Source organism: Carassius carassius, chromosome 30 (assembly GCF_963082965.1).
Source record: "Carassius carassius chromosome 30, fCarCar2.1, whole genome shotgun sequence".
In the NCBI taxonomy this organism is placed as follows: Eukaryota; Metazoa; Chordata; class Actinopteri; order Cypriniformes; family Cyprinidae; genus Carassius; species Carassius carassius.
The window spans coordinates 1,837,050-1,848,127 of record NC_081784.1 but is presented as its reverse complement, the minus strand read 5'-3'; the positions used below and the strand labels follow the sequence as shown (position 1 = coordinate 1,848,127).

The 11,078-nt window shown below is 31.7% G+C and overlaps 1 protein-coding gene across 4 annotated transcripts in view; it reads right to left on the bottom strand.

The window, feature by feature from the left end:
• Nucleotides 1-574: 574 nt before the first annotated feature.
• The window catches only part of LOC132110390 (disrupted in schizophrenia 1 protein-like), a 50,088-nt gene continuing 39,584 nt past the window's right edge, over nucleotides 575-11,078 (bottom strand). The window contains exons 11-14 of one of the 4 annotated variants that reach the window (XR_009424641.1): nucleotides 10,078-10,318; nucleotides 8,767-8,805; nucleotides 7,297-7,341; nucleotides 774-867 (exon numbers count right to left, since the gene is read on the bottom strand). Coding sequence is in view for 2 of the 4 variants with exons in the window: in XM_059516952.1 (XP_059372935.1) it covers nucleotides 649-867; nucleotides 7,297-7,341; nucleotides 10,078-10,318 (505 nt within the window). In the remaining 2 variants the exon portion in view is untranslated. Of the gene's footprint in view, nucleotides 868-7,296; nucleotides 7,342-8,766; nucleotides 8,874-10,077; nucleotides 10,319-11,078 lie in introns of all 4 variants that reach the window. The other 3 variants (XR_009424642.1, XM_059516952.1, XM_059516954.1) reach the window with 3 other exon arrangements.

Sequence of the window (11,078 nt, the reverse complement as noted above, 5' to 3'; positions counted from 1 at the left end):
TAATAAATATATATATTAATAAAATAATGCACTAATGTGAGATATTCCTTATATATATTTTTTTATAAATAATTAATACATTATTATAATATATTACTTATAATAAATAATCATTAATTATACATTACAAATATTAACATTTAAATAATAATTTATATTCAAATACGGAAATATATAACACAAAGCAAAGCAGTGGTTCACAATATTTGTAAACAGCAGTAAATAATCCAAATTAGTGCCTGTTGATATCTTATGTAAAACCTTGATCCTGAAGTGTGAGAATTATCGCTATAAAGGAACAAAGTCAAATGAAGTTGGATGGAATGAAGATCAATCTCATCTATACCTTTTCCTCTAGTCTGTCTCCATTTCCCTTTTCTCTGTCTGTCGCCTTCTTTCAAACTTTGCTGAGCCCTGAATTTCTCTTCTAACTAAAATCCCATCCCTCATATTCAGTATCACTGAAAAAAGAAATGGCCAGCGATCCGTTCAGTCTCATCCTTAAGTCCTGTCCAGAAGAGAGCATCGTGTGCTGTCAAATCAAATGGTTTCCATGAAGGAGCTCTTTAGGAGGGTTAAAGTGACGGGCAGGTTACATTAGTGGCTCTAATGATCGTGTGAGACGTGTACCTGTCATTTCCTCTCCACTCATGAATTTTTATAAAGCCCGAGCGAGAACATGAGAACGGAGCACTTAAAAGAGTGGCACACACACACACACACACACACACAAAGCTCTGTAAGGATATGAGTGAGGTCCTTGTCATGGTGGTCTATAGCAGTCTGAAGCCGGTCTTCCAGATAATGCAGTCGCTCACTGATGAGTTCACATCGCTCTGTCAGCTCTGTCGTCTCTCCGCACAGATCCTGAGACACGAAAACACACCAATTAAACCTGCAAAACACCCACTGCTGCTCAAGAATGGCGCTAATATCCTGGTAATGGTTTTTCTCACACATCTGGCACCGCAATGTGTGTCAATTTTTGTCACTAAAATACATGGATGGAAAGCAGTCTGAAGTTAAAACAACATGCAGCAGATGTTTACACAGCATTCATGATTTAAAATATCAGTGAATCTGTTCTTACTGGTTTGTTTGTATGCTAGAAAAAGCGGTGATGGTGTTTAAAATCGAGTTTATTTTTTCCCAAATATAAGCAGTGTTTTTAGGGTGTACTGTAGAAAGAGCCAGGTTAGTTTAATCTGGAACACAGCAAACTGTATTTCTGATAAATTTAAATTTCTTGAAAAACTTTGCAACTAGTTTATATTAAAGTACTAAGATTTCTAAACAAACTGAAATAAAATAAAGCTAAATACACTGGCGTGTGTTAACTGGGTCATTCATGAAAAACGGTGAAAGAATCCATAATCTCAATTTGCTAATATTAAAGCAGAGAAGTATAGATGATGATGTTAATCTGTCAATTTCCCTCATCTGAGTCCAGAACCGACAGCGTGTTCCTCCGTGACGCATTAAAGGAGTCACATGACGTCGCAAAAAACAAACATTATTTTGTGTATTTGATGTAATGCAATGTGTGTATCCAGTTTAATGTTCAAAAAACACATTTTCCACACAATGTTCATTATTGTTGCTCCTCTATGCCCCGCCTTTCTGAAATGCGTCACTTTTTTCAATAATCATCGGTTTGAAAAGCAAGGTTTGCTCTGATTGGCCAGCTATACAGTGCATTGTGATTGGCCGAATTCATCAAGCGTGTGATGGAAATGTTATGCCCCTTACTATACTATGATGCTGTGTGTCCCGGCGCGACGAGATAAAATCCACTATAAAAGTCTTTTGTTGCATCCAGTGGGGACATAATTACTGAATATAATGACTTATACTGTCTTTTTACGCGTTGTTGCATATCGCGCTGCATAAACATAAAACCATGTGTGCATTTGTGATCAGAGAAACGACACACAAGCACTACTCTACACCGTTCAAAACTCGCGTTTGAATCATCAGTGGCAAATCTTTTAAATATGAAAACATACTTACACGCTGTGTCAGAAACGGCAGACTGTTCCTTGCATAGTTGGAATTGCAACACTTTAAAGAAACAGACACCAATATTGTAGGCAACTCTTACAATGAAACATTGTCTTCACGACATGGCAACAGTGAGAATAAAAGTTACACCTGCTTTCATTGCGTGAACATTTGGGCGGAGTTATGCAAATCTTCCCACATTGTGACATAGACATGTGGGGGCGTGTTTAAACAAGTGTTTTGGGGGGCGTGGTTGACTTAACCTTTATAAAGAATATCTCTTTGGGTTTGAGACTTTAGTCTTTGCATCATATGACACTTTTAATGACTTCACCCAACCGTTTAGTGCCACCAGGTAAGTGGGACAGATCCACACGATCGGCTCCGTCCCAGTTCCATCAAAGCATGATTCAAACTTTTTCTCCGGCGCTCAGAGTCAGAGAGCATCTCGAGGTGTTCGACTGACTCACATCCGCCCGTTTCTCTCAGGAACGGCCTCTTGTCACTTTACTGAGGCCTGCAGTCTATTCTTAGACCCCCCACACAGGCTTATAAATGCCAACATCACAGTGCGGGTGAATTAAAGCACTTCTGAAAGAGGCTGGAGTCTCCAGGGACACATTCGGGATAAAACAGCCGCACCAAATGGCCTGAGTGATACAGTTATTGAGGTGTAATGGAAATCATGCTGGGCGTATGTTCTTAAAGGTCACCGCGATCGCTTTAATGTGTTTAAAAGGACGCAGTCTGCTTATAGACTGCACAAATTGTACCCTTGTGATAATCATGAGATACATATTACTACAAAAATCCTTCACAAAGGGAATATTAGTATAATTCTGATTGTATCAAATGCACTGTTCCTATTTACTAGTGTTGTCAAAAGACCCGGTACTTCGGTACCAAGTCGGTATTAAAAAAATTTAAATGTGACTGTACCAGGTTTCTTTAAGTACCGGTAGTACCGAGGTCCCGTTCAAACCCGGTTCAGCGCTATGATTTCCGCGAAGCAAAAAACGAGGACAGAATCTCAAAATCCAGTCATGAAAATGAAACTGACATTTTAATATGGACAGTCATGGAATTTGTCAAAGTTAGCATAAATTAATCAAATCAAATCTCCATATGGACCAGTATCTGTAAATGTTAAGCCGCAAAAGTTGTTAGAAATATGAATCCGTGTTCTGCGCGTCTCTGTGTGAATTAATGAATGGCAGAGACGTGCGGGTTTGTTTACTACATAGACTGAAGCGCATGACGCTTGCATTAATTTCAGCATCTGAGCTTCAGAGTTCTCTCTCCATCAAGCGATCTGAACTGTTCAGTTCATCTCAATGGACGCACAGCGCACCTGTATTTGATGATCTGTAAACTCTTCGTGAAGGAGCACGACTCACCGTCGCTTTACTGATAGCACTGTTTCTCACACATGCAAAGAGAGAGCGAGCGAGAGTCTTACCACGCTGAATCGACACACTATATGTAAACTATTCTTTGTTGTCTTCTCCTGTCAAAATAATGGAGTTCATTTAGAATTATTCATATTCATTTTCGAACAAGCAGAAGACATACCGGTTTCTCCGGTAGTGGGCGGAGCTAATGCGCAAATGGCAATGTCATTGGCTGGCGCTGATCTAGTACCGTCCCTGTTTTGATTTCAGCAAATCATTTTGACCGAACGCAGACAACGTGATTAATATTCATGAGCCCAGCAGCTCATCAATTCATAGTGCATTGGATATACATTAGTATGATAGTAGAATTAGAAGTAGTATTATCTTTTAATAATAATTAATATGATCTATTACTATTTTTTTTACAGAAACCCTCAATGACCAAAAATATCTTAAGCATCACCACCAGTCTTAAGTTCAGTTAAAATGACAAATATGCATTCATTAGACCTAAAAGTTAATTTTTACATAAAGGCATTGTGCTAGAAATATTACTATTATTTAGTAAAATGTATGTGATACTGCTACTACTGTTGAAAAAAATTATAAAACTTTATTTTTTAAAGAAATAAATCACAATATTTCTTCCACGTTTTAATTTGAATAGCAAATCCCCTTTATTTACCAAAAATAAAATGTGTTTAAATTTCATAAATTAAAAGACAAATTAAATTTGGGTGAAACTTGTTTACTGTTTTGCATAATTATATAACTTGTAGAAAAACTTTAAACACAATTGTAAATAAGTATAAAGAATGGCATTGGTTTTACTTTTAGTGCTGAAAAGTAAATATTTTTTTAATTAGCATATTTTAGTGTTATGCTTTGGTACCGAAATTGGTACCGAGAACCGTTGATTTTCACTGGTATCGGTACCGAATACTGAAATTTTGGTACCATGACAACACTAGTATTTACGAAGACATTTTCAGGCTATTTAATGTGAGGTTTGGTTAATGGTCCTCTAGCACTGACTATACGAGCAAGAAATGGAGAATATAAAGGAAAATCCTACTGAGCTCCCTGACTAGACAACATCATAGGGCACCATCCAGGTTATTATCCTTAACTAGAACAAAAACTAAAAAAAAAAAAAAAAAAAAAGGTTTTAAGTAGTAATAAATTATGAATATAAGATGAAAAATGTGCAAATTTAAATGAAACTAAAACTGAAATGAAAATAAATTAAGCCTAAATAGTAATATTTAAAATAATAAAATCACATAATAGAATTACTAAACATTAAACTAAAATAAAAACTGAACCTATGATGGTATAAAAATGACTAGAAGCTTAAGAAATGTAGAAAATAAAACCTAAAACTAGACATTTACAACAACACCTATTAAAAAAAATGTGTTAATTGAAATAAAGCTGAAAGAAGATGAAAAACATAAACTGAGCTAAAAACAGACAAAAAATGAACTAAAAATAAATATTAATAGTAAAATAAAGAAAAACTAATAAAATTATTTAAACTTAAATAGTTAAAAAAAGAATCAAAATAAACAAATAGTACCTATATATATATACATATATAAAAAGTATAACAAAATTTAAAAAATGTAACTAAAATTTAAATGAAAACTGAAAATATAAAAAAGCTAAAGCTACATTTTTTTTAAATTGTGTTAATTGAAATCTGAAATAAAATACAAATATTAGATGTAAAATTAATTAATTAAACCTAAATAAAAATAAATTAAAACAAATGAAAATGTCAAAAGCACAGAACAAAATTACAACAAATTTAACTAAAATTTAAATGAAAACTGAATATATATATATATATATATATTTAAATACATTTAAATATGAATATAAATTATAATAGATGTAATTAATACAAAAATAACACTGTGGACCAATCCATCAAACTTCACTGGAATCAATTGAGTCAAGTTGCTGTCTATAAAGAGCATTTAAAATAAGAACTAATGATCAACTAATGGTCACAAACCACTAAAAAGACCTTAAATGTGAGAAGAGACTATATTATCCATTCTGTGCTGCTGTAACAAAAGCCTTTTCTTGCTCCAGACACAATACTGACCTCTACCTCATCTCCTAAAGGTCATTAAAGAACCAGTCAAACTATATCAGACTGATTGCAATGGATTGACAAACTAAATTCTTTCCTGTGAGATATTTTCTATAGCTATTGGTATTTGGAGTTGATTTGCTACTTGTGTCAGTGACATCTCTAAGCACTTATACCTGGTTCCTGGTTCAGAAAGACTGTAATTGCTGTAACTCTGGTATCGCTTTGTGGAGGCTGACACAAACGCTGCACTGAATAAATGGATTGACGGACTGGCTATTGATTGAACATCGTTCACACAGTCAGGTGCTGAAGTTTAAATGTTGATGGAGAGGTCAGGGTGGCTTTAATTAAATCCCTGCGCATGCAAACCTCATTACAGGTTTGATTTTTCCATTTCCCACAATGCAATGCTGTAGGCATTATGCAAAAGGGCTCTAATGCCGATTGCGAGACCGACCTGCATTAACTTAAGGTTATTATAGTTAGCTAAAATGAAACTAAAATATAAGACCATTACTTACATCATTGCTTGAAATCAAATAAATGTTAACTCAATATATATATATTGAAAAAAAAAAAAAAATATATATATATATATATATATATATATATATATATATATAATTTTTATTTAGTTGCCAAGGGAACATTCCTCATTTTTGTTGTTTAACTTTAAGTGCTAAAACTAATACTTAATATTTAATAACTATTAAACCTAAGATTAATAAACTAATAAATAAAAATTAATAAAAACTATACAGATACTAAAAACATTTTTGTTAATTTAAATTAAGCTGAAGTAACATTAAATTAAAAATATTAGATGAAAAGCATGAACAGAAAATATTAAAATAGAACTAAAACTTAAGTAAAAATAAATTGAAACAAAACGAGAAAATAAGAAAAAAATTAAATGTAAAATATTAAGCTTAAATAGTAAAAAAAAAAAAAAAAAAAATACAATGAAATATGGATAGTAATATATATATATATATATATATATATAATTATTATTTTTTTAACATAGCAAAATGTAAAAAAATTAAACTAAACAAAATTAGACATTATGCCTCGGCATCTACCTGAAATAAGCTGAAGAACTACAATTAAGAACTGGAAATAAATCAAAACTAAAACCGAAAGAAAAATAAATGATACTGAAATAATAACAAAAAAGAGTAAGTACAAATTAAGCAAAAATAGTAATAAAAATTTTAAAAGCACATTACAAAATGATATATATATATATATATATATATATATAATTAGAAATGATGCCTTGGTAAATGACTAAAGTTAAAGTTTAACTAAAATTATGAACTGGAAATAAAAAAATATATATAAATAAACAGAAATATAAAAAAAAGACAAAAACACTTCTAAAACTTTAACTAAAATTAAACTGAAAACAGAAAATAGAACTAAAATAACTAAAATAGAACTGCTTTAATTCTGTCACAATGCAGTCCTTTTTATGACGGGGTTAAAACATCTGTTAGATCAGAGATTAAGACGATAAACCCATCTCCTGTCATTTACTTTCTCTAATCTTATTCTGAACACATGATTTTCTTACTTACAAAAGTGAATAAAAAAGGCATTGTAAAGGTCAAAGAATGACGAAATGTGCAATAAACGAAGCCCACACTTTTTATAGAGTATACTCTAAAGTCAAATGATGACATTACGTGATGGACAGATGGAAATGGAAATGATGAGAGCTTCTTTTGTCGTGTGAAGTTTAAAGACTCATATTTTTAACATCAGATTTGTGTAAATACAGCAGCCATCACTCACCTCAGGGGAAGCATCCTCCAAACAGAAGAGAAACTCCTCTAATTTCTGCAAGACACAGAAGGACGAATGAGTCACTTTAGCAGAAGATTAAAACAAAACAATAAACCTCATCTTTTATTAAAAAGCACTCAGTGCACTGACATTACGGGAAGTGTGCAATAACTCGTCATTACGGCTGACAAGAAGCAGAATAATTGAACGGGTTCGGCCCATCTGTGTGGGTAATGATTGCATTCAGGAGTTGTGTGCTAAAGCAGACAATAATTAGCTCACAGTGACAGATCTAGGAGTTTAACTGGAGCTGATGGGAGTCGACCTCAGGAAAAGCAGGAGCAATATTAAAGTGTCCCAGGTTGCCTCTTTTATTAGATTTTGACCGGGTCTAAAATCATATTTAGCTTGTCAAAAAAGTCAATGGTTTATTGCTAAAGCAATATATTCATAAGAAATAGATGGCTGCAGGCAAAAAGTATATTAGCACACACACACACACACACACACACACATATACATATATATATATATATATATATAGAGAGAGAGAGAGAGAGAGAGAGAGAGAGAGAGAAAAGTGTGCCCAATACCATAATATATTAATAAAATATAACATTAATAATAAGTTAGTAAATTATAGCCATTATAATTATATAATTATTAGAAAATTAATAATAATAGTAATAATGCACATTTCTATTATTATCATTTTTGTAACTATACATTCTAACTATAATGTATCTATAATAACAGCTACTATATTATTATATTATATATATTATTATTATTATTAATCATCGTCAACAACATTAGTACTAGAAAAGTATGATGATTATTATTTTTATTATTACTAACTATACAGTAATTTACTATATATATATATATATATATATATATATATATATATATATATATATATATATATATATTACATATATTATAGTAATATTATAATAATTTTCTAGTACTGCTGTTATTAATTAAATTTGTATTCATTAATATTTTATGTATATTAAATTATATTATTAATTATAATACCTCTTTTATAGTACAATTATCATTAGTATTAATATAATTTATTACAATACATACATATGTGCAAGTGTGTCCAAATAGCATACATAATAATTATAATAAGATCCATATTTTTAGTATACATTATTGTACATTAATTATTAATAATATATAATATAATACAACAAAAGTATTATACATGTCTATAATTATTATAATTACTACTACTAATTATTTATGCTATTCAAACACACTTCCACTTACTTATATAATCATTATAAAATTTGTATTTCATTTAATAATAATAGTATACTGCTTTTATTATATTAACATTATTTAGGTTTGTTAGACAAATATTACACATAAATACTGTGCTGTGTTTTCTATGTGAGAACAGATGTATTGAGGATGAAGAGCAGTGAGTGAGAGATGAGAGAGAAGAGGAAAACAGCATCACCTCACCTTCTGAGTCCTGGACGAGTGTTAGGAAGAGTGGATGATCTTCAACAGACAAAAGACAAAACAGTAGAGACAACAGAGCCCTGCTGAGCTGAAAGATATTAGTACGACTTCCAGAAAGTTATGAACAAGAAGGGCAGCGAAGGAAGAAGAACAGAGAGGAAATTAGAGTCATTCAGCAAATGGATGGTTTTTATGGAAATGAAGGGAGCCGAAGGAAAAGGGTTTCTATTTTTAGTTTCTCATTTTCTTTGTATTCCAGTGTGAGATAGTGTTGTACTCATCAGATTCAATTCAGTCAACGATGACACACACACACACACACACACGTGCTCCTGGACCACAAAACCAGTCTTAAGTGTACATTTTTCCGAAATTAAGATTTATAAGATATATATGTAAATATTTGGCCGAGATAAACTATTTGAAATCCTGATGGTGCAAAAAAATCTAGATATTGAGAAAAACACCTTTAAAAGTTGTCCAAATTAAGTTCTTAGCAATGCATATTACGAATCAAAAATGTTGATGTATTTACAGTTGGAAATGTACCTAATATCTTCATGGAACATTATCTTTACTTAATATCCTAATGATTTTTGTCATAGAAGAAAAATCTATATTTTTGTCTTATATACAAATATACCCCAGACTGCTTTTGTGTTCCAGGGTTACATAAATGTAAAACTCTCAAAAGTACATTAAATATGTCTATTATTAAACTAACAAAAAGTATCCAGTTTTTTTTATCAAGTACTATTGATCCTCAGGATCTTAAGAGGAGCGTTTGTTTGTTCATCTCTCAATCATCATTGCATTGCTTTATGTTTTGATCATGCACTAAGCATTTAAATATATTCTTACTAATGTGAGTGACGACTGATATTTATATTATTTTATGCAAGTTCTCACTGATTCACATTGCAAGCATCCATATTTCATTACTTTTCGTTCACAGATATATCAGCATCTGCATCAAATTGCATATTTTTGCTCAGTTTGAACCTTTGAAAATGTATTTTTGTTGTCATAATACTATATGGGCCACAGAGGCCTGATGTGTTAATTATGATACTCAACAAACAACATATTTATTTAATTAGATTGTCTAAGTTTTAAATAAACTTCCATTTTCAAACAGATTATATTATTTCAGGCTTTACATGGTTCATTTTACCCAATACTCGCCAAGTGGCCTAGATGCATTCAATCGAAAAAATGAAATATACAAAGACAAACATTTTTAGACCATGAACATGCATTAAAGTAGATTTTGTGTAGATTTTGGTGATATTTAATGTGTTGTGTTTTTACCTTAGTGAACTCTGAGTGTTGGAGGTTGGCCTCGAGGCACCAGCGGCCCCCAAGAGCGGTCAACATGGCGCAGTCCGATTCCTCTTTACTGAACAGCAGGACATCTGAAACCGATCCAGGAACAGAGGGCAGATCCTCGGTTTCGGAGATAATGGATGTGTGCTGATCGAGGCTTTTCAGGAGCAGATGACAAGCTTCCAAATCTGCCTCCCAAATGTGTTCCAGCACCGGACCTCCACAGCTACAGAGAGAAATACAACAAATAACACTTGCTTTGATGTTTTGCAAGTATATGTAGTAATATTCAGACACTTTAAGACTTAAGTGCACTGATACTTTAAAGACAAATCTGTGGTATAGAGGAAGTGATACGTTAAGTAATCTAAAGTACTGTCAAACCTGATATAACAAACTACTAGTCTTTCCATTAGTTAGAGCATTTTTATGAAAAATAAAAAAACAATGCATCAATGAAAAGGATTTATATTCATGAAATCAGACATTTCTTCCTTGCTTGAAGCTTTTGCAGCATCATTTAGCTGCATTAAAATCAATTCTAAAAAAGAACATAAAACTACATAAAACAAAAAAATCATTGTTTCCACAAAAATATGAATTGTTTTCAACATTAATAATAATAAATGTTTCTTGAGCACAAATCAGCACATGACAATGATTTCTGAAGGATCATGTGACACTGAAGACTGGAGGAATGATGCTGATAATTCAGCTTTGAAATCAAAGGAATAACTTATATTTTACAATATATTCATATAGCAAACAGTTATTTTGATTTGTAATAATATTTCACATTTAATTTAATTCAGTGATATTCTACAGTGTTGTAATCTTTTGTATTTTTTACAGTTCTCTGTGGAATTCAAACAGCATCTCCAGTAATGCACATGATATCAGTCACAGCATATCCTGCATGACTAATAAAAATTATAAGTTATGTATAATATTATTTCAAATAAAAGGAAAATTGAATGAGAGTAGAA